Raw genomic sequence first — 23951 nt, forward strand, 5'->3', positions numbered from 1 at the left:
TAAGTGCTGGTTGGTGAAGAAGTAGCTTGAATATGAGTAACTTCATCTCATACCAGCTTCTCTCTTCTACCTTGGGTTTCTGTTAAAATATAACATGTATTTCATTCACTTACCTTAGTTAAGTCCATAATATTTAATCCAATCAGAAGACGTAGTCATAGTAAGTTTGGAACCAAACATTGCAGATTACCTCTGAATAAATATGATGAAATGTTCCTTTTGTAGATGCAAGTATTGGCATTATGATGAAAACCTGCTCACGGCCAGCATTGTCATCGTCTTCCATAACGAAGGGTGGTCCACCCTCATGAGAACAGTTCACAGCGTAATTAAAAGGACTCCAAGGAAATACTTAGCAGAAATCGTGTTAATTGACGATTTCAGTAACAAAGGTAATGGCTATGGAATCGGCATTTTGTCTATAAAATAATTATAAGCAATTGCAAAAAGGTGATCTCAAAATAGTCTTCAGAAATTAATAATTCGCATCTATTATCAACAAGTTGGCACTATGCTAAGCATTGTATGTGAATTATTTTGTTTAGTTCTGACAGTAAGCCTTGTGATACATTGTTCATCTTCATTTTGCACTTGAGGCTCAGAGATGTTAAGTAACTTGCCAGCAGTGACAGAGATAGTAATTAACAGCTGCATCCAAATCTATAGGCTCATAAGTCTGTGTATTTAACCACGATCTTATACTATACCAATTCTTTGGGCATTGGGTTTTATAAAAATTTAATCGTAGAGGTAATTTATTGAATGACTGAAAAAATGCAATGGCATGTATATTGCAATGCCACCCAAAGCTCCGTCCAAATCTATATACTGAAACCTATATACCTGTTTAATAGCTTGTATTTTGCATTTCAGTGTATTTTGAATTTGACCAGAAACCATGGACTATTTTTATTTATAAAAGAAAGTACCTACTAAAGCTTATTTTGTTCTAGATTTGATTTAAGATAATTGAATAGAAGGAAAGTATGTTTTATCTTTTTTACTCTCTTTATGGAGCAAGCGCTAACTCATTTAGGGAGACATCGGTTAGTCTTGGTTCAACTTGGCTAGAGAGAGATGGAGCAGTGATTTTCCAGATAAGTGGGGTTTTTTAAGTTAAAATTTTTTTCTTCAAATAGATCCATTATTGTAAGCTGAATATATCTTCTTAATGATGTAAATATCAAAAGATAGATAATGCTATAGCTCAGACCCCAAAGCAGCATGTAATTATGCTGCTAAAACCCAAGTCTGGGCAGTTATTTATTCTTCTTTGCTTGTCATAAAACTGAGTTGAAACCTTTGAAAACTGACCAAAGAGCACAGACAAGTCAATGACAGCAGGATATCTGCTTTTTGGCAAATGAGTTTTTCAGAGAGGTTTTGTGTATAAGTAGTGATACCACTGGATATAATGTTAGAAAAGAAGTCAGAACATAGGCAGCATGAAAATACCATTCAAAATGGCTTTACAAATCTTCCTCCAAAACTTAATTTAGAACTCTTGCAGTCTGGATAAACCTCTGCTGTTTTTGCAAGGACACAAGCAGAATCTTGATCTTGTATACATATATTAGCATGGAGAGAAACAGAAATATGACCTACCACTTTCTTCAACTAATCATTTTTAATTACAGCAGGGAATGTATAACTTTAAATTTTCAGTCATCAAATGCCTTTAGCTTAGACATCTTGGTTGCAATTTTCTACAACGGGATCATTTTCATTAAGAATACTATCCCTGTCTCAAATAAATATTTGAAAATATGTTTTTAAGTGATATTGTTGGTGCCAACAATGTTTTAGGTTTAGCAAAACTTAAGCCTACAAAAACAGCTTGGAGAAATCCCATGTCTATGCTTGTACTGATTTTAAGAACCACTATGTTATTAATACAAGTTAGAAAGCTCAGAATAGTCTTTAAAAAAAAAAAAAAAGTGAAGATACACCAAAAGGTGTTTCCCATTCTAAAATCTTGCTTTCTTGCTTGGCCCGAGGAAAGAACAAAATTGGGGGCTTAAGTGTTTTGTCCAGTTTACTTTAATTTTTTTGTGATCAGTGCTTCTGTTGTTACAAATCTCTAACAGCCTCTTGTAACACATTTTAAAAGCAATTACATATAGGGTCTCCTTAGCTTAACAGCTTGGGGAGGGTCATTGATTGGGGCTACTCTTGGACAGAAGTACAGAAGGTCTTTAATTACTCTCCCCAATTTCAAAACACCCTTGAACATCTGTCAGTCCTATCCTCAGTAAAACTATACAGCATTTGGTAAATCTGACTTAGGTGAAAACTTGGATTGTTTTCTTTCCCCAGTATATTCAGTAATTAAAACTCTGAGTTATAATTTTTCTTTTAAAGACAAAATACTTAACTAATTTATATAAAACCTCACAAAAGAGCTGGCTGCTCAGAACCCTCGGGTTTCTGGAAGTTACAATGTCCTCAAAACGTAAGGGTCTGGGGCCTTTGAACAGAGAACACTCCTCTCCACCTGTGCACTGGGCAAAGGGCTACACGGACCACGTGTCCTCCTCGCAGCACTCAGGGAAGGAAGGTGCGGGAGCACTTCCGCTCACAAGTGCACATCATTTCCGCCTGCTTCTCACTGGCCACAGCAAGTCAGGTGGCCCAGCGTACAGTCCGGGCTGGGGCTGGGGAGGATTGATCATCCCCCAGAAGGGGCCATGCTCCTTCGGGGCACTGATCTGTCCACTGTAGTGAGACCCAAGCGCAGTCAAAGTCACGTTAACTAGAATCTAAATTTAAAGAGCACACCATCAACTCGTTTCTGGCCGTAACAATTTATTTTAGATATATTTAGATCACATATCCAAAAAAGTACCTAATGCAAGTCAGAAGTGGCTTTAGGAAAAAAAAAAACTTAGGACTGTACAGAACTAAAAAAAAATAGGAAGGTAAGAGCTTTTTTAAAAAAAAACCAGCAACAACAAAAACTTATACTGAAAGGAAAATTACCAACACTTTCTGGGGAAACATTGTAATTCAGCATGAGAATTTTATTTATAATTCTCATTAAAACTGGACACCAAAGTAGAGAATGGAAAATTTTTTCTTCTCAGTTTTGAATACCCATGTGTGAGTATCTTGCTAATTATAAGCTCCTTAAAAACGAATAAAGTATTAAATGTACAGCCTGATTTGCCCATTTAACTACGGGCTCATCACTAAATACAGCTGTTTGGGGGGTTGTTTTTGTATTCACGGGCCAAGATTTTAAACAACTTAAAAATAATTTTTGTGTCTTCGGGAAACATCTTTAAGGATCCAGGAATTAGTTGTGGCTGTGATGAGTCAGTTTCATTGGCTCATAGTAATACAAACAAAAACTGTTCTCTTGCAACTAGGAAGCCAAGATGGAAAGTTTGGCAAATGTATCTTGTTTTTATAACACAAAAATTTCTCTACCAAACTGCAAACATATATGTGTGTGTGTGTGTGTGTGTGTGTGTGTGTGTACATATAATACACGCATATGTGTGGAAATGATATATGTATTTATTATATAAATATGTAAAGATTTATTTATAAATATATACATACACACACATATATATACAGACACTTGATGCTTAAACTACAGAGAAAATGGGATCTTTTATTGTTACTTGCCAGCTGGATGGGAACTATATTCATCACCACACCAAGACTACTCCCTTCAACACTGATTGTAGTAGAAAGATGGCTCAGAAACAAATATTAACCTATACCCTGTGTGGATCCCGAAGGCCATGTCATGTTATTTATAGGCAGTACATCTTCAGAATTCCTGAACCACTGCTTCTTCCAAAAGCAAAAACACTATTGTGCCTGAAAGCGTCTAGATATGATATTAGCATTTGATTTTTTCCAGTTTTCATGTCAGTTGGCATAGTCATCATTTATTTAATGTTTAGAGAGAGGTTTGATAATTCTCAGGCTAGCTAGTTCTCCGTAGGTATATTAAGCTCAAAATTTAACTCGAGTAATACACTTCACCTTACCTCCCTATACATTTAACATTCAGTATGGTCTGTGTAAAATTACTGAGTACTCAAAGGTCCTGTTTGCCTATCCTCATTTCTTGAGAAAACTAATAGTTTAAGTGGGGACTTCCCTGGTGGCGCAGTGGTTAAGAATCCGCCTGCCAATGCAGGGGACATGGGTTCAAGCCCTGGTCCAGGAAGATCCCACATGCCGCGGAGCAACTAAGCCCATGCACCACAACTACTGAACCTGCGCTCCAGAGCCCACAAACCACAACTGCTGAGCCCGTGTGCCGCAACTACTGAAGCCCTCGCGCCTATAGCCCGTGCTCCGCAACAAGAGAAGCCACCGCAATGAGAAGCCCGCGCACCACAATGAAGAGTAGCCCCCGCTCAACACAACTAGAGAAAGCCCGCGCACAGCAATGAAGACCCAACAGAGCCAAAAATAAATTAATTAGTTAATTTTTAAAAATAGCTTAAGTGGTTTATTAGCCATAACTATAATTTATAATGTTGACTGAATTTTTTATTCATAGAACACTTAAAAGAAAAACTGGATGACTATATTAAGCTGTGGAATGGCCTAGTCAAGGTATTTCGAAATGAGAGAAGAGAAGGTTTAATTCAGGCACGAAGTATCGGTGCCCAGAAGGCTAAACTTGGACAGGTAGGACACATTTGATATCTATTATGTCAACATTTTGGATTCGGTAACTAAAAGATCATCTACATTTTTAAGTACCCATTTAATTTTTAATTTTTTAAAATTGAAAATGCTACCTTAAACACATAACTTATATATCAAAATTGACTCTAATGCCAGTTTATATTAGCATCTAATTTTAAATTGTACATGATATACATCATGCTGTATATGAGTTTTCTTTCACCCTGCCTCTTTTTTTTTTTTCCAGGTTTTGATATACCTCGATGCCCACTGTGAGGTGGCGGTTAACTGGTATGCACCACTCATAGCTCCCATATCAAAGGACAGGTAACATTGCCTTGCTTCTTTTCTTTCCTGGTTGAAAAGTAAACCTCATCCTAGGACAAATAATGTTCCCATTCTTCTGATTCCAGTTCCATTCAGTGCATCAAGTTGTATGTTGAGTTTTCTTTTTTAGCTAGTTGTTTCCCTGAGTGGATCTAGGTGGCTACTTGGGGTTGATTCACATGCGGGCAGTTAGACATTTGGGATAAGCCTAGGGCATCTCACTCAGAATCATCTTCCTCTGGCTACAAAAGCTTTGCTCTAAGAGCAATATTAATTGTTCCCGCACACTGTGGTAACATTCTAAAGGCTTGAAGGAGCATGCTTTGGAATTCTGCCTATGGGTGGTTTTATGCCCTTTGAAGTGATTATTTTACACAGTAAGGGCCGGCTCTTACCTGTGGCAAGGCCTTGGGTTCCCATAGGACCTTTCAAGTTTAGAAGTAGACAGCTATCCTGTGGAAATGTGGTAATCACCAATTTACAGAAGGTCTGAAACAGTAGATGGGCAGCAGCAGTTTTCGAGTTCCCAAAGCCTTCCTTGCTTTTAGTCCAGAATCCTGACTATTTCAGAATCTAGAAGAAATAAGACATGTCCCTGTGGCAATGGCCTGAGACAGAGGAAGAACTTTTGGAGGATTTTATCATCAGAGCATCTGTCAGACACGATTTTCACGTGCTGTCTGATTTAATCCTCACAGCAGCCCTGCAAGATAGATATTACTACCTCCTTTGTACTAAAGAGGATGCTGAGGCTAAGAGAAATTAATTAGTTTGCCCCAGACCAGACAGCTTATAAACTACCCAACTGAGATCTCTCTGGGACACCTTCCACCACATACTTAGAAATCCGAGAATCATAAGGAGAGATAACCAGCCTTCACCTCTCCTGGTGAAAGCTGGCTGTCCTCGGGGTGGTGAGGGGAGGCCATACCACAGGGACCCTCCACTCGCCCATGGGAGTCCAGTGTCTGGAGGGAATAAAGTACCTTTCCCCTGTATCGAAATTCTAAGCCCCATTAATTTTCCCCTTCTCATTGGTTTCTAAACATCTAAAAAGCACCTTAACGTGGCTGTCAAAAACTATAATCTCCATTTTAGGATATGCATTTTAAAATTCTTTCTGATAAAATGAACTTTGGAACAAGCAGGATACCGATTATCTTTGTAGAGCTGGCTCTACGCCTGATTGGTCATATAGTTCTAGCATTTTCATGAAGCCCACATAAAAGGTATAATATTTTTTTGCTCCAAATTCTCAGGCCACTATTTATGTTCTTCAGCAGGTTTTGAGGGATTTTTTTTTCCTTGCTTTTTTAAAAAGCAGGAATACAATACAGCACTTTTTTTTTTTTTGCAATAAAAGAAAAGTTGTTTTTTCCCAATAAAAGAAGTAGGAAAAGAAGATCAAGTAAATGTACAAAAACAGATTTTCACAGTCACTGCTTCCAAAGAAGTAGGAAGCAGCAAGGAGTTGGGAGCACTGCTGAACGTGTCACAGGTATTATCTTTCTACACACACACTCATGTTTAATGGAGGGGTAAGGAGGGAAAATAACAGGCAGGGAAATCTGGTAAATAATGGGAAGTTACCAAGAGGGTGTTGCCTGTAGGACCACAGTGAAAATGAGGAAATCCTATTTAAGTTCATGGCTCTTCGTCCATGACATGTGTCTGTGAGCCCAGGGACATCTCCTCTCTCCTTCCCTTAAGAAAACAGCCTCCTTGACTTTTCAAAGCATTCATTCACTTCCCATTAGATATGAAAATCCCCTAGTGGGGGAGAAAAAAAAGCAAACCCACAGTAACAAGAGATAATCTAGTTAGGCATGCTCAACTAGTCAGTTTTGGGTTCTTAAATGCTTTTTCATTTTCTGTAAATGTTTCAGAACCACATGCACTGTGCCTCTGATAGATTACATAGATGGGAATGATTATTCCATTGAGCCACAGCAAGGTGGGGATGAAGATGGTTTTGCCAGAGGGGCCTGGGACTGGAGTTTGCTATGGAAGCGTATTCCTCTAAGCCACAAGGAAAAGGCCAAAAGAAAACATAAAACTGAACCTTATCGGTAAAGATTACTACTTCCTTTTCTTACGTGGAACGTTTACCTAAGTACTTTTCTTTTTTTCCTTCCCCATGTACTCGTGTAAACATGTGGGTCCCTACACGCCCTTGCATTTCATCTTCGCTGCCATCATCAACACAATACAGAACCACTTGCACTGTGCCGATTATAGATGTCATAAATGGCAACACTTATGAAATTGTACCCCAAGGGGGTGGTGACGAAGATGGGTATGCCCGAGGAGCATGGGATTGGAGTATGCTCTGGAAACGGGTGCCTCTGACCCCTCAAGAGAAGAGAATGAGAAAGACAAAAACTGAACCATATCGGTAATCACTAAATCACTTACCTGTTTCTCTTTTCTCCAGTTGCTGCTAACCTATTAACCTCTTGCCAAGCTAAAAAAAAAAAAAAGAAACTTGTTATTAAAACTGTAGATGCTGTCTCAGATTCTGAAAGGCTTTCTTTCTTTGTGCTGTTTCAGAGGTTTAAACTCACACTTGCTTCTTTGTGGTTGCTTTTTCCTTAAAAGCAAACTCCGTTTGGGGGTGAGCACGCTTTATGGCATTAGTTCCAAATACAGGTGAAAAAAAGAAAATCTTTGCCATCACGTCCTAGTAGACTAGACATGAAATTTTGTTCTTTTGATGATTATGTCATTCTGTAAGTTTAAGATGCTCACATTGCTTACGATCCAAGTTTTATATCCACTTTGATGCTTTGCGGGTAGTGTTGACAATGAAAGACGGTAACAAGAGGTTTTTTTTCTTCCTTTTGTTTTATATGCTAACTCTTAAATACTAATTTCATCCCAGTTAAATCTGATGAATAAAAATACATGACTTTGGGAAATGTTACATAGAATCCTTTATTACTTCGTTTTCAGAAGAGCACTTGATTTAAAAGGAAACTTCATTCCAAAATCTTCCTTTTTCTCCCTTCTTGTGGCTCTTCAAATAGAACAACTTGTGCTACTCTCTCTTTGGTCTTTTCACTGGAACATTTTACCATCTTTCAAAAGAGTGGCCCCAAATTAAATGTTTGCATAAATGCTAATGTAGGCTTGTAAATGTGTCTGATTTTATTTTTCTGATCTTATGGTTCTGCTTTTGGTCTCTCTCTTACTGTTACGCTACTGATGATGTTCAAACTCAATTTGGGGAAGGTGTCTCCAATGTCATGCAAAAAGCTGGTGGGATTTGGGCATGTCATGATACCAGGATACTGAAATGGCAAACATAAGGAAATTATACAACTTTCAGCTTTATTTGACATTTTCCAAATTTCTCTTTGAAGTTCTTTTTCAAAAATTGTCCAGGAATCTACTGCTTACCCACTTACCCTGACTCACAAATAATTCTGGGGGAAAAAACCTAAGGGCTAATAACTACAGTTCTATTTCTACCAATCCCATGGGCTAGGAAAGAAAATTTTTTAAATGTGGTAGAAAAATTTAAGGAAGGTTTCTCTTTAAGTTACTCACTGGTTTTCATGTTAAGATACATTTTCAAGTATGTACTGAGATAAGTGGGAATATATTTAAAGATCAAAAAGGCATAGTTATAATAGAGTAATGTTAAATAAATTTGGCATGAAAGTATAACTGAAAACGCAATAGGGCTGTTTCTCCTTTAAGAAGAAAAGCCTTATGAAAGAATGACTTTCCCCTGATGTGACTTCCCTTTAATATTGAAAATATTTCTTGCTTCATTATCTTTTTAATTAATATATTTATTTATTTATTTTTGGCTTTGCTGGGTCTTCGTTGCTGTGCGCGGGCTTTCTCTGGTTGTGGCGAGCAGGGGCTACTCCTTGTTGCGGTGCGCGGGCTTCTCATTGCAGTGGCTTCTCTTGTTGTGGAGCACGGGCTCCAGGTGCACGGGCTTCAGTAGTTGTGGCACGTGGGCTCAGTCGTTGTGGTGCACGGGCTTAGTTGCTCCACGGCATGTGGGATCTTCCTGCACCCAGGGCTCAAACCCGTGTCCCCTGCACTGGCAGGTGGATTCTCAACCACCGCGCCACCAGGGAAGCCCCTTGCTTCATTATTTATTTAATATTTAATGAATGCTTACTATGTGCCAGGCGCTCTTTTCTGGGGATAAATTTTAAAGAGATGTGTTCCCTCGTGGCACTTAACATGTAGTGGGTGAGACAGAAATTAAACAGTTAACTGCACGAATAACTGGAGCAGCAAGTGTGACGAGTGGTGAGAAGAAAAGCTCACGGAAAGTGTCTCGAAAGCGATGCTGAGGCCGAGCCCTGAGGGATGAGTCTACCCTGTGGAGGAGGAGGGAGGACCGTTCAGGAGACTGCGGCATAGCCAGGGCCCTGGGACAGGAGGGGGTCGGGCAGAGCACAGAGGCATTGCCTGCTGCCTGCTGGGGCTTGGGTGGGGCAGAAGAGAGCGGAGGACACAGTCGGGGTTCCTGTGCCTGGTCTAGGATGGCAGCAGTGACGTTGGAAAGAAGTGGCATCAAGATGTGTGTTGATGGTAGAATCAGTAGGAATTGGTGATAGACTGAATTATCAGGTGTGCTAATGAAGAGGCTCTAATGGAGGGGTCTACCTAAGAATCGAATGCAGTGATAATTCATTGTTGCCAGGGGAAGGGGGAACAGGGTGAAAATTATTCCTAACGGTACGGGGTGAAAATTATTCCCAACGGTGGGAGTGGCTTGCCCTAAAAAGCTATCAAGTCTTTTTTTCTCTTGTCCCTAAAAAGAACCCAATTCAAGGTCCCACTCAAGAAGGACCACAGATCACTCTTTGGCAGCCCTGCCTCCTGACACAGTAAATAGCTGTGTCTAATGCTCCTGTGTCATTTCTGTGCTATATTTGCAAACTCTGAATGAACCGTGGCTGTTCTACCATGATTTACACCCTTATTTGGCAAACCACTGAGCTATAAAATTAAAAAATGAGAGACTACTTCCATGGTGTATGGTTTCACTCATCCCAGAATGACTCATAAATCATTTCAGGAACATTTAGCAGACCACAGCTGTATGGCTCAGTATTTTTAGGAGTGAAAGAGAAAATTCTATTTTAACTAACTCTCAAGGCTTAATTTTTAAATAAACAAAGGAACCAAGGCGCCCTCTAATGGCGAAATGATGTAATGCTCTAATTTGTAACGAACTATAACAGGATTTCAGTTAGAAATTATAGTAAATTCATAAGGAATTATGAACAGATTGTTTCATGAAGGCTTTATAATTTCTTAATGTTTGGCCATCAGTTTTGTCTCTTCTATGCACTACTTATACTGTATTCCATAAAGGCTTATTATCTGTTGTTGAAGGGGTATTGGGGGTTTGTCTTTAAAAGTTATTTCAGCGTTTCTTTTTCTTAGGTCCCCAGCCATGGCTGGAGGATTATTCGCCATTGAACGAGACTTCTTCTTCGAGCTGGGTCTCTACGATCCAGGCCTCCAGATTTGGGGTGGTGAAAACTTTGAGATCTCATACAAGGTAACATTTCATTGAAACAAATGCAGTTTTCTAAGCAGTTATGGATTCTTGTGACTTTCAGATAAGGCTGGTTTCTTTGGGGGAAAAAAGAACAAAAACCTGTTTAATGCATTTCTCTAAATTATAAGGAAAGACTAACAAAAATATTTGCCTTTTGGGAAAAATAAGGCAAAAATGCAAGCTCCAAACTTATACATACGTACTTGGTTCAGCTAAAAAAGGAAGCCAGCGAGCTTCAGAAGTAAAAATACCTCCTCTCCTTCCCCTCCCGCCCCACCCCCAAAGGCTTTTCTGTACCCCGGAGCCTTTTGTGATAGGAGCCCTTGCGGGAATCAGCAGGTGTGGGGTTCCATTTGACCATCCACTGCTGAAGCTCAGGACAGAGGTAGACCCCAACAGTGATCGTGTGTCCTCGCACTGACCCTGGAGCTGCCTTCCTGCAGTACCCACCCACCCGTGCCCCCCGCCACTTCCCGAAAGAAAGAAGTATTTTCCAGTGTGAGCTGAACACATAGGCCTTACCTCTTGTCTTAAATGTCCGGTGCTCAGCACTTTGAGGGACAGAAGAGGAGGAGCTCGGTCCTCGCTGTCAAGGAACTTACAGCCGATGAGAGATGAGAGTTATGCTTAAACTCATAGTACGATCAGAAGGTAGACCGACATTCAGGTGGTGTGATTCAGAGGCAGCATCATGCTGGAGGATGTTTTCGAGGCAGAACGAGGAAGACGGGCCGAGCTAAGGTGGGGGTGGAACGGGGAAAGGCGCAGGGCGGGCATGGGGCCCACCGTCTGGCAGAAGCTGACAGTGTGAATCCGACGGGCGTCCAGGAAGATGGCGTGGGCAGGGGCGCCAGGTCCACAGTGAGGAGAGCCTTCAGTGCTGAGCTGAGAGACTGTTGCTTAATCTGACAGGCAGTGGAGACCCATGGGAGAGACTAAGCCGGGGAGAGCACAACCCAGAGCTGCCCTTCAGCAGCCTAATCTCCTGCTATAAATAAGGGAGCCTGAGTAGAGGCAAGCGGAGGCGAAGGAGCCGCTGGTTAGGCGGTTATGGTAACAATCCCCCAGGTGGGAGGAGGCGTGTTAGCGCCGGGAGAGATGAAGTGCGCGTTAGGACGCAGAAGTCCGCGTGGCTCTGCAGGGGCTCAGGACGGGCCCCTGGGTGCCCTGTGCGCCTGCGTTCCCCAGCGGCCTCTTTGTTAGTATGTGAGCTTGAGAAACAAGAAGTTATCGTAGGATCTGTTTAGCTGGTAAATTCCCCGTAGACCCTGTGTCTAATTTAGATATTAGGTTTACGTTTACAGGACAGATTGGACGTTTGAGACAGCTGCCACGTGTGTCTTTCCTGACAGATCTGGCAGTGCGGTGGCAAGTTACTGTTTGTCCCTTGTTCCCGTGTCGGGCACATCTACCGTCTTGAGGGCTGGCAGGGGAACCCTCCGCCTGTCTATGTCGGGTCTTCTCCTACCCTAAAGGTGAGTCTTTCGGTTAAAACTGGGAAGGCTAGGGAGCTAACACGTATGTGCCACGTGGCCACGTAATGTCAGCTCGCTGGCCAGGCGACATCTTTGAAGCAGTCACGCTGTTTCTCACTTTTCACTTAGACTAGGCTTATTCATGAAACTTCTTATTGTTTTCTAGGATTATTCCTTGTATCCCACTCTGATTAGAATTCCATTACTGAATGGTGTTGAATGTTCTCCGTCAAGATATCTCAGATTTTAGAACTCCACTCAATATTCTGTAATGACCTATATGGGAAAAGAATCTAAAAGAAAGAGTGGAAATATATGTATAACTGATTAACTTTGCTGTACACCTGAAAGTAGCACAACATTGTAAACCAACTATACTTCAGTAAAAATTTATTTTTAAAAAATGATAACTCAGGGCTTCCCTGGTGGCGCAGTGGTTGAGAGTCCGCCTGCCGATGCAGGGGACACGGGTTCGTGCCCCGGTCCGGGAAGATCCCACGTGCCGCGGAGCAACTGCGCCCGTGAGCCATGGCCACTGAGCCTGCGCGTCCGGAGCCTGTTGCTCCGCAACAGGAGAGGCCACAACAGTGAGAGGCCCACGTACCGCAAAAAAAAAAAAAAAATGATAACTCAAATTTTTAAAACCTGACACCGTGTAGGAAAGTCGTTGAAAGGGAAATACCAACGTCTCTTAGTCACACGTGAGTGAAACACTATTTTTGTTTGGTTTTGGAAAAGTAAAGTAATTATAATAGAAGTTTGTGTAGTAAACAAAATCACATTTTTCAACAGTGCTTGCAAAAGGTGAATGAATAACTTTTGTCCCTCAAACCAGGGACAGACCAGGAGAGCTTCACACAGAGGCCACAGCCCCAATGCTGGCAGGACGATGGCCTCTCTCTTTGATGGAACAACTTAGAAGCCCGTTGTTTGGGCGGCTTTCATAGACTCTAAGAGCGTATGACTATGGTGTCTTTCATTTTCTGGAGCCCTTAACCAAGTCAAAAGCAGAAGGAAGTCTATTTTTGGCTACGGATGCAACTCAGGACCGTTCCCCAAAGCGAATAGATAACAGAAGCAGAGACTAGACTTTAAGAACCAACACAGCCCTCTAACCGACCAAAGTTTTTTAGAAGTGGCCAAACGGAGCCCCACTAGGACAGGGGACGAGATTTAAATCTCCGCAGTAAGACAGAGATAGCAGCCAGTTAACACTGGGCCCGACGGCGTTGCAGGAAGACAGCCGCCCTTGGAACCCGCCCCACAACCACGAAGAACTGATGGAAAGTCAGGTCAGTTCAGGAAGGCCGGTGCTACAAGGAAATGGAAAAGAGACGAGAGGGAAACACTCAACACTGTCAGATTAACCAGCAAACTCAGCCTTCACCAGCGGCTTCTGTCCTCTGCTTCTGCGTGTCCCCTCCACCCTCCAGGGCTGTTTCTCCAGCCGGTGGTCTTCTCTGAGCTGCAGACCTTTACGGTCAGCTGTCTTAGAGAACACCTCTCTCTCTCTCTCTCTTTTTTTTTTTTGGTGGCAACGCGTGGCATGCAGGATCTTAGTTCCCTGACCAGGGATCGAACCCGAGCCCTTGGCAGCGAAAGTGCGGAGTCCTAACCACTGGACCTCCAGGGAAGTCCCTAGAACCCTCCTCTTAGATGGCCCTCAGATGTTTCAGACTTGGCCTCTTCAGAGCGGAGCTTTTAACTTTCCCTCAGAGGCGGCTCTCTGCCCTCTGTCCCACCCCTCGGGCCACCTCCACTCCCTGCCCCGGTTATTCCCCTCAAATCTGAATCTGATGTCTGCTGCCTGCGAGGACCCTTCGGATGGCCGTCAGCTAATGGGTGACGTGCAAAGCCCTTGGAAACGATCAGTAGTATCACTAATAGCTCACACTTCGTGAGTGCTTAGTGTGTACAAATCTAAACACTTCGCACCGATTAACTTCTTAATTATCCTCATCTTAAAAGGAGGAAACCGAGGCAGCTTTTCTCTCAGTGAATCCTGCATTCCAGCTGTGGTGATAGACCTCTTTCAGGACGCCACATGCACCATGATCTGTCATATATTTGCACTGCTCTTTGCCCCAGGTCCCAGTCCATCCTGGCTGACCGCTCCTTCAGGACTGAGCCGTCCCTGCCTCTGCATCCCAAACAATTAAATGCTCCTCCTTTTTGTTGCCGTAACCTTATGCGTGTGCACTTAATTCTTCATGTTCACGACTACCTGGAAGACACGGACTGTGTCTAACTTTGGGTGGATTTGCAAGAATTCAAAATATTTAGCAATAATGTTGTGTTCTTTTAGGAGGCTGCCGCTTAAAACTTTTTGAGCCCACGGGCTTTTGCAGAAACATGCCCACGGCCAGGCGTGCACCCTTTTGATAGTTATCTTGTAGCCAAGAGAAAATTTAATCAGAACACTAGATGTTCCTGCTCTGCGGCCAGCGGGCCAAACCCAGCCTTTTTCAGTAAATAAAGTTGTGTCGGAACCCAGCCCTGCCGTTCGTTCGCATGTTCCCTGTGCTGCTTTCTCACTGCGGCAGCAGAGGTGAGTAGTTGCAACAAAAACCGGATGGCCACCCAGCTGAAAAGACTGACTCCCGGGCCCTTTATAAAGTTTGCTGCCCCGTGATGTCCAAGCGCAAGGGCCTCGCTGGGTCTGTGCCGCGTCCATCGCATCGATTCACGCCTACGAGTGCTCGTTCAGTGAAACAGTAGAAGTTAGATCCTTGTGAGTTCTCACACGTCAACTTACATGATTGTTCTTTAGTTGCTTTTCAAAATGCACCCCATGGGGAAAATATCCACTTAATTCTGGGCTACAGTGCAGTGGTTCAGATACAGCTGTTACAAGATGGGCAGAGCCACTTTCAGAAATGTGTTTGTTGTTTGTCCCAGTGGTTTCTGATGGGAGACCCCTCCCCCCGCACGTGCCAGCAGCATGGTCCTCAGAGAGGAGATTGTTCAGGGGTCGGGGGGTGCCCGGTGCCAGCCAGCCTCTCTCACCAACCCTCTGCGCTCAGCTCCATCAGCGGGAAAGAATGTATTATCTTAGGGCTTCCCTGGTGGCGCAGTGGTTGAGAGTCCGCCTGCCGATGCAGGGGACATGGGTTCGTGCCCCGGTCCGGGAGGATCCCACACACTGCGGAGCGGCTGGGCCTTAGCCATGGCCACTGAGCCTGCGCGTCCGGAGCCTCTGCTCCGCAGCGGGAGAGGCCACAACAGTGAGAGGCCCGTGTACCGCAAAAAAAAAAAAAAGAATGTATTATCTTAGAGTATGGGACCTTCGGCACAGTGACACCAGATTCTGTGTCCGTCACTCTGGTTGAACACGCGTGACAGTGACATGTCAGAGTCACGAGCTCGCTTGCATTTCTAATTTGTAATTAAGTATCGGGTCCTATTGAAACGAATTTGTCGTACGTTGGTCATATTTCATATGTCGAAGAGAGGCTGTTTATGACAGTACAAATATTTTTGGTTTTTATAATGACGTTAGTTTTCTTTTTCCCAGAATTACGTCAGAGTTGTAGAGGTCTGGTGGGATGAGTATAAAGACTACTTCTATGCCAGTCGCCCTGAATCAAAGGCGTTACCATATGGGGATATATCAGAGCTGAAGAAATTTCGAGAAGATCACAACTGCAAAAGTTTCAAATGGTTCATGGAAGAAATAGCTTATGATATCACCTCACACTACCCTCTGCCGCCCAAAAATGTCGACTGGGGAGAAGTGAGTATCCGCCGGGGGTCAGATCTCAAAGTGTGTGTGTATGGAGACTGAGCTTGGGAGACGGGAATGTTGGAGGAGAGAGAAGAATTCTTGGGGGCAACTTTGGTGAAAAGCTGTTAACCTCCCAGCCTTTCCACCAGATAGTTCCCCTGCACTGACCTCCCGCCCCAAGTCCCTCCTGTCTGCTCCGCTCGGGACGCTGTCAGCTCCCTTCAGCTCCTGCCTTTCCCCACCCCTCGCGCGACTCCCTTCCTCGGCGAACTCCTACCCACCCTACACTGCCCATGTGGAGATTGCCAACAGTGAAAAGCCTTTCTATGCTTCCCCACTCCATCCCGAGACTCAGGCCTGCCATCCTCTCCTAACTCGGAATCACCGTCTGTTAGGGCCCCGGGGCCCTGCTCACCGCCGTGTCCCAGTGACCTACGCGGAGGCCCCATGTGCAATAGGCACTCAGACACTGAGGGTAACTGAAAACAGTGAAAACCAAAGGCCTTGATCTGTGTTGCTTTGTCTTTGTTTCTTCAAACTTGCCTCTATAGCCTCCTTTCTGAATGCACCCACTCTTGTACCTTATCTGCTGCCCTGTAGGTGCATTAAACACCCCATGAACTTTCAAGCCCACGAGACCTTGCTTAGTTATGTTTTCAGCAAATAGCGGTTGAGCGCCGCTAGACAGAAAATGTGACAAGCAGGGACCTCCTCCTCAGGGAGTGTGCATGCCAGTGGGGCAGAGAGAGAAACAGAAAACAGAGTGTAGTGACAGGTGGTGGAAAAGGCTATGAAGGAAATAGACAGCTGCTGTTTGAGGGGACTCAGGGACCCGGTAAGGGAGGCTCCTCGGAGGAGGTGACGGTGGGTCTGAGATCTGAACAATGAGCAGCCAGCGAATCAGAGAGCCGGGAAAGGGTGCTCCGAGGAAGGATGCCGGTGTGCCTGCCGGCTGTGAGCCGGGAAGGCTCTGCGTGTTTGATAAGCAGAACAGAGGAGGTGAAATGAGGCTTAGGGGCGGATGGGGAGGGCAGCCGTCCTCCTGAGAGTGGGAGGCCACAGGAGGGCTTTAAACAGAAAGGTGATGGGATTCCATTTATGCTGTGTTTTCAGTCACCCTACAGTGGGGCCTAAGAGTGGAAGCAAGGATGCGGGTTAGGAAGCAGTGGGTTAGTTCCAGGGAGAAGTGATGGTGGCTGGGACTGGGTGGTGACAGTGGAGGTGGCGGGACGCAGGCCCCATCAGGGTGCTTAGTTCATCTGGAGGCAGTGCCCTGACCGGCAGGGCAGTGGAGGGTGTGGGCCAGCAGGACAGCTGGTTTGGTTTTATTTGAGTATCGGGTTGGGTGGCCACCAGGGTGGGGAGGTGAGCAGAGGGGGCAGCTGGGGAGGGGCCCAGAGGGACCAGGGGGGCACGAAGAGCCCAGCAGGCACCCCGCTGGGCCGTCCAGATCTCAGGCCCAGAAAGGAGGCCACATGTGCATCTAAAGCCGTTTATTTGGATCCAACAGCAGGTAGATTGTTTCATGGGACAGAATGAGAAAAATACAGAGGAAAGAGGCCGGACCTGTCCCTAAGGGGCCCCAGCACTTAGCGCTCGCACTTGGGCTCTCTCTCTCTCCCTCTCCCTCTCTCCCCCTCCCTCTCTCCCCCCCCTCCCCCCGCCTCGCTCTCTCTCTCCCTCTCCCCCCCTCCCCCCACCCTCTCTCGCTCGCTCTCACTCTCTCTGCACCTCTGTCTTAACTCCCAAGTAGACCGAAGCCCCTGAGAGTCGGGACGGCTTGTGCTTCTCCTTTGCTCTGGAGAACACCTCATTAGCACACTGCCTTCTCCGTGGAAGGAGGAATTCTCTCCGTGAGCTTGCCCAGTAGAGGCTTCAGAGTCCGCCCTGCACATGCTGAGGGCTCTCAAATGCCCCCCCCCCCCGCTTCAACCCAAATCTCAGTCCCAAAGCCCAGACTAGGGCGTGTGAGGCTGGACGCCCCCCCCCACCCCCGTGCTGATGCCTCAGGCCCCAAACTCCGACGCCTTCTTTGACTGCCCTCCTCTCACACTCCACACCCAGTTCCAGAAACCGACCTTCCTCCCTCTGCTCTCAGCCACCACGTCTCCCACTGAGACGAACCCTGCCTGCCCCCGCTTTGCTGTCAACACGGCCGCCGGGCCACGTCACTCCTCCAAGCCCCGCGAGGCGGCCCCGGGCACTCCTTGGTTGGGGGCAGAGCCCTTTCTGGGGGCCCCGCTGCCCCCGGCCTCCCCCGCTGCTACTCCCCGCTCGTCCTCCTCCCGCAGGCCTGCACCCACCTGCTCTTCCCTCCCCCTGTATGCTTTCCCTGGGGAAGCAGAGGGAGCGTCTGCAGGCACGGCCAGGCCTTCTGTGCACCTCCTGCCCCCCGAGACACTCCCACCCGCCAACTTGCTCATCTGTCTCTTCTCGGCTCTCACTTGTCACTTTCTAATGTGTCTGTTACGGTTTTGCTTATATTCGGCCTTCCCTCCTAGAGCGTAAGCTCCCTGGGGCGAGGATCCGATCCGTTCCGTGCACTGGCGCATCAGAGCCCTCAGCATGCCTGACACAGCACTCACGTAATAGTTGATGAATAAATAAAAGCGTGAGCCAATGAACAGATGGAATGTTCCATCCTCCCTTTACAGTCTCACCCTGAACACACGTTCGGTTTAACCCTCCCCACGCTGGCCCCTGCACCTCACAAGGCACTTCTGCACCCTCCCTGCAGCTTCCAGGGTGAACCCCTGCCCTGTCCTCTCCCGGGGCCGCCTCCAGCTCCGCCCACATCCTCTCTACAGACAGCAGAGCCTCCGACCCCGACTTGCTTCTCCTCTGAAGCTCTTACCTTCCTGGGTGCTCAGCCAGTGTTTGCCAACTGAAGGAATGAATAAAGCATTTTATCCAAGTACAGTAGTAATTTATAATTGAGATATAAATCTGTAATATTTCCAATAAGGAAAAAGTTGTGGGGTTTTTTGTTTTTGTTTTTTTACAAAATGTGCATTTCAAACATGGAAACGCGTGTTTGCTGCCCACCTGCGACATCCGTAGTCAGAGAGGAGCCTCACTGCCCAGGCCCTGGAGGCTGCTGCCGGCAGTGGGAGCCTTACCTCCCAAGTTCACTCTGGCCTAGACATGGGGGCCAGTGTCTGTGACTGCCATGGTCAGCTCCCTTTGCTCTATTTCCTTCTCATTCACGTGAATGATCATGAATCTGAAATGGTACTAATAGTATCTTTGTATTTTTTCTTCTGTGGTATTTTATCAAAATCTGGAGACCAAGACCCTCAGTTGGAATGAGCTCATTCGTGTTGACTTCAAGACTTAAGTGATTTCAGAGATGACTGTACGTCCAAGCTCCTCAAGGCTTGACAGGACAGTAGGGACCCGGTTAACTCGAAGCTCTCTGAAGCCACATGAGAGCTTATTAGAGTCTAAACTGTCGCCTTCCCTGTGGTTCTTTGTTCATTTTTTTTAGATCAGAGGCTTTGAAACTGTGTACTGCATTGACAGCATGGGGAAGACAAACGGAGGCTTTGTTGAGCTGGGCCCCTGCCACAGGATGGGCGGGAATCAGGTAAACAGCCGGGCTTTGCGATTAATTCCGTCTGCACTGGAAGCAGCTGGGCTGACTGAGCCAGAGTTTAGCCTGGTTTTCCATTTGGTGATTGTGATTGTTTGGTAAAGTAAAACATTCTGTGAAAAACTGACAGTGCTAAAACGTTTACTTAAATGAGGGGATAAGAGCAGTACTGGTTTTCATGTAAGCAACCTGAATCTAGAATTTATGTCTGATGTAGGAGATTAGAATATATTCTTGCATGAGTGTGTAACTATGTAAGCCTAGCTCCCTAACAGTATCCACATCTTCCCCCCAGTAGGCTGGGATGCTATTGCCAATCATGTATATTTCACTAGTATATTCTCTTACTTCCTTATGTGAGTATTTTTCTTGTCTCTGATTTACATTGTGAAACATTATCAGGTCTGTTTCCACATTTTCATTTTCTTACATCGTTGGTGCGAAATTCCTATGTTAGTGACCCATTCTGTATCTAAGAGGCTAAAGAACGTAATCCTTTAAGAGTTAGAAGGGGTCTTTACTACCATCAAAATGAATAATTCCTGTGTTTGGACTTACTGTTCTGAACACACAGAAACATGGTAGAGAAATAGCATAGTCATTGAGTTTAATTATAGGAGTTAAGTTTCTTTCTCTCTTTCTTTTTCTTTAATAGCTTTTCCGAATCAACGAAGCCAATCAACTCATGCAGTATGACCAGTGTTTGACGAAGGGTCCTGATGGATCCAAAATTATGATTACACACTGTAATCTGAATGAATTTAAGGAATGGCAGTACTTCAAGGTATTCTGTGTTTCCGTTCTGAAATACATGCAATTTCATTTTAATAACACCTACTGTGTGGAATTTAGACGTATAAACCTTAAAACCTGCATTCACACTGACTTGCATGTCCGTCTCACTCACTCATTTGTTTTCCTGAGCACTAGTGACTCATTGTTCCATACTGAAGCATCACTTTTATCCTCTGGTGTAGTATTGTCATGGAAGGAGGCCACCTGGAGTCCATGCAGACCCACCGCTAACTTATCAACACAGGAAAACCAGTGTTCCCTGAGGCAGTCATCACCATTGTTCTAATATCAAAGTCGATCTTTTTAATCCAAAAGAGTCATTCATTAAAATTACCTATATAATGTGTAAGTATACCTATGTATGACACATAGAAAATGTTGCATTTATTTTTGCATTTTATTTTATTAACTTTTAAAATATTGCTGCCTGTTGTCCAGCAGGTGGGGATAGAGACGAACAAATAACATGTTGGACTCAAGGCCTTCAAAGCTTCTCATCATGGCTGCTTGCTAAATGCAACAGGATACGTGTTGCCTGTTGCTTGTTTTAAAGGTCATGTTTAGTTTTTTTTGTGTGTGTGTTTTTTGCGGTATGCGGGCCTCTCACTGCAGCGGCCTCTCCCGTTGCGGAGCACAGGCTCCGGATGCGCAGGCTCAGCGGCCATGGCTCACGGCCCAGCCGCTCCGCGGCATGTGGGATCTTCCCGGACCGGGGCACGAACCTGTGTCCCCTGCATCGGCAGGTGGACTCTCAACCACTGCGCCACCAGGGAAGCCCCATGTTTAGTTTTTCACTTGAGTCTGTGAGAGCAGTTTTTCTGTTTCAGCTGTGAATATTCAGAGTTCTGTGCCAGGTTGAGGATTCCAACATAATAATGGTTTTCTGAATAATTTTCAAAGTCTAGACTTGGCTAAAATAAATCAATTTATTATGAAACAAAAAGTTGGGGAGGCTGCCCCAGATTGAAGAAACTGGCAGCCCTGAACTTTCTTTACGCATCTTGTATTCGTTGCCACGTCCTCCCTGTCAGCAAACGCTTGTTTGCCACATAGTGATATGACCCAGCTGAATATTCCCAGTTATCATTGTGCATAGATAATTACTATGAAGTGGTAAGTATGTGTCAGTTGCTGATATTTTTCTTATAACAAGTTAGGAAGGAGAAGATGAACATAAACCCCAGAGAAGAGAGCATTTATTTACACAAAGAAAGATGAATAATAGCAATGAAGGCTAGGGGTGAGTAAGGACAATATTAGTAAACTAGTAAAAGAAGGTTAGCAGATGCAAAACGATACAAGAAGAAGTGGACAAGAATGGAATGTACATATTTTAGATATTTTAAAGGGCAAAGCACTGAATATCCGTTTGTGCATCAGACATTACTAACTATTTACTGGGGCCCTTCAAAAAATATCTAAAGCCCATCATACTATAATGGCAGAGAAGGAAAAAAATGCAGAAGTAAAAATAGGCAAAATGCCATAGGACAGCAAAAGAGAGATTAATAGGAGGAGTTATTTCTGATGAGTTTCATGTAGGGAGTATCACTGCACCAGGTCTTGAGGTATAAAAAGGCTTTTCATGGAGAATAAATGAGAAAACGGGTGAGCAGAGGCGTGGCATCAAAGTGTAGAGAATTCTAGGAACTGCGTTTGCTCTGGTTCCCTAAGTTCTCCATGGGAAAGAGCGTGGAACTTTGTTTTGTGGGCTTTAGGGAGTGACTGACGTTAGTTAAGGATCACAGTGATAGGAAACAGTGGATACTTTAAGGAAAATAATTCTGGAAATATTGTCAAGTATGGACTGGTGAACAGGAGGCCAGTTCGGTCAGTGGTTCCCACTCTGCCCCGTCTCTGGACCCCCTTTACATCCTTACAAATCACTGACATGCTCCCCAGACAGATTTGTTATAGAGGTTACAGCTAACGGTATTTTCTAAGTTGGGAATTAAACCTGAGAATTGTTGTATTTATGCATGTATTCACGTAAATGTAACAATCATAACCATACTACACGTTAATATAAATAACACTTTTATAATCCCCCCAAAAGTGAGAAGAGTGGCATTGTTTTAATAAGTTTCACAAATGCCTTTAATGTCTGGTTTAATAGATTCTTATTCTGCTTCTGCGTTTAGTTTGATGCGATATGTTGTTTTAGTTGCGTATTTGAGGAAAATCCAGCCTCACATAGACGTGCAGTTGGAAAACGCGGGGTAATTTAATAGCCTTTTCAGATAATTGAGGCTGTTCTTCAGTGCTACACAAGTGTCTAAGTGGTAGTTTCTTAAAAGCTTTGCAATGTAGAATCTGAAATCCTATCAGTGAACATTTTGTTCTTTGTTGCGTTAAACCCACTGGTCTGTCTTACACTGGAGTGGATCTTTTGTAACATCACATATTTGCTGCTCATTTGGAAAACAGTGGCTCACTAAGTCATGTAAATCTTCCAAATGATGGCACATTTCATCATACAATGCCAAATAAATCACAAATATAACCACCGATTTCATCAGAAAAGTCTTTAAATCTTGTGCAGCTGTCAAGTTCATGGTAATGGATACAAGTTTCCGACAACTCGAATTTTTGCTTGAAAACTCAAATTTTATCAATGGCAACAGATACTGTCAGCTTTATATTTTTGTTTTTTCCTTGAAGTGATGGGCTCACTTTATTTTCTGGAAAATGGCTACCCAGTCCCAAGTTTGCATAATTGTAATCTGCCTTCAGGCTGTCCTTTCAAGTCAGAATGACATCCCACGAGAGAAGGAGCTCGTTCAACCCTCGGGTCCCGACAACTGCTCATGTGCTGTCCACTCTTCCCATACTATCTCATAGGGTCAAGATTTAATAAAACTAATACGTGGACACCAGGGGGCAAAGGGTGAGGAGTGAACTGGGAGATTAGGATTGACATATATACACCGCTGAGTATGGAGTAGATATCTAGTGAGAGCCTGCCGTATAGCGCGGGGAACTCTACTCAGTGCTCTGTGGTGACCTGGATGGATGGGAGGGAGGTCCAGAAGGGAGGGGATATGTGTACACATATGTCTGATTCACTTCTCTGCAGTAGGAGCTAGCACAACACTGTGAAGCGCAATTATACCCCAATTTAAAAAATAATATTTTAAAAATTAATTAATTAAAAAATTAAAAATAGGAGACGATCTACATCCCAGGGCCATTCATCATGAGGATTAAATGAATTAATACACGTAGAGCGTCTGGTACGCGTCTACCCGGCATAGAGCAAGTGCTCAATAAATGTTAAATGTTATTATCATTAAAAAAAAACAAAAAACTAATACGTTTTTACTGCTTTGTCAAGGGCGTTCTCAAGTGAAACTGGCTTTTTTTTCTTTTTTAATTGTGAGTGTTCGTCCATGGAGAACATGACTGTGTGATTGATGCTACGGCCCCAGCATGTTCACCCAGCATGGCTTTTGCGCCATCAGTATAAATGTCCATACGATGAAGAAGGCAGATGGGGCTCTGTGTATTATTATGAAATCGTTTCAGCCTTACAGACCCAATCTTAGCTAGTCTGACGACCACACTCTGAACAGCCCTGAGCTGTACTGAAGGAACCTCCAGCAGGTGACCAGGGCTCGACCAAGGCAAGGGCGGTGGGGAGGGGAAAGGATGCAAGCCCAAGCCACTGCAGATGTCCGTCCTCAGCCAGCGACTTGGAGGAAAGAAGGAGGGAAATGCAGCCTGAGCTGTGCTGTCCTGAGCACGGGAAAGCTGGTATCGTCATTAGTAGGATAGGAGCTAGAGGAGCAGGTTTGGAGGGGAAGACGATGAATTTAAGTTTGTATGTATTGAATTGGAGGTACCAGC

The 23951-nt window shown here is 44.4% G+C and overlaps 1 protein-coding gene across 9 annotated transcripts in view; it reads left to right on the forward strand.

The window, feature by feature from the left end:
- GALNT7 (polypeptide N-acetylgalactosaminyltransferase 7) overlaps window positions 1-23951 on the forward strand; it is a 115899-nt gene that overhangs the window by 89331 nt on the left and 2617 nt on the right. For 3 of the 9 annotated variants that reach the window (XM_022594880.3, XM_022594882.3, XM_089912711.1), the window contains 9 exons: window positions 226-392; window positions 4526-4656; window positions 4904-4983; window positions 7196-7378; window positions 10402-10519; window positions 11872-11994; window positions 15509-15727; window positions 19206-19304; window positions 19966-20094. In XM_022594880.3, the coding sequence (XP_022450588.1) occupies window positions 226-392; window positions 4526-4656; window positions 4904-4983; window positions 7196-7378; window positions 10402-10519; window positions 11872-11994; window positions 15509-15727; window positions 19206-19304; window positions 19966-20094 (1249 nt within the window). Of the gene's footprint in view, window positions 1-225; window positions 393-4525; window positions 4657-4903; window positions 4984-6869; window positions 7053-7195; window positions 7379-10401; window positions 10520-11871; window positions 11995-15508; window positions 15728-19205; window positions 19305-19965; window positions 20095-20287; window positions 20451-20543; window positions 23709-23951 lie in introns of all 9 variants that reach the window. The other 6 variants (XR_016393463.1, XR_016393464.1, XR_016393462.1 and 3 more) reach the window with 6 other exon arrangements.

The sequence above is a fragment of the Delphinapterus leucas genome, chromosome 6 (assembly GCF_059928025.1).
Source record: "Delphinapterus leucas isolate spDelLeu-1000000601 "Yukka" chromosome 6, BTC_Dleu_Yukka2, whole genome shotgun sequence".
Taxonomy (NCBI): Eukaryota; Metazoa; Chordata; class Mammalia; order Artiodactyla; family Monodontidae; genus Delphinapterus; species Delphinapterus leucas.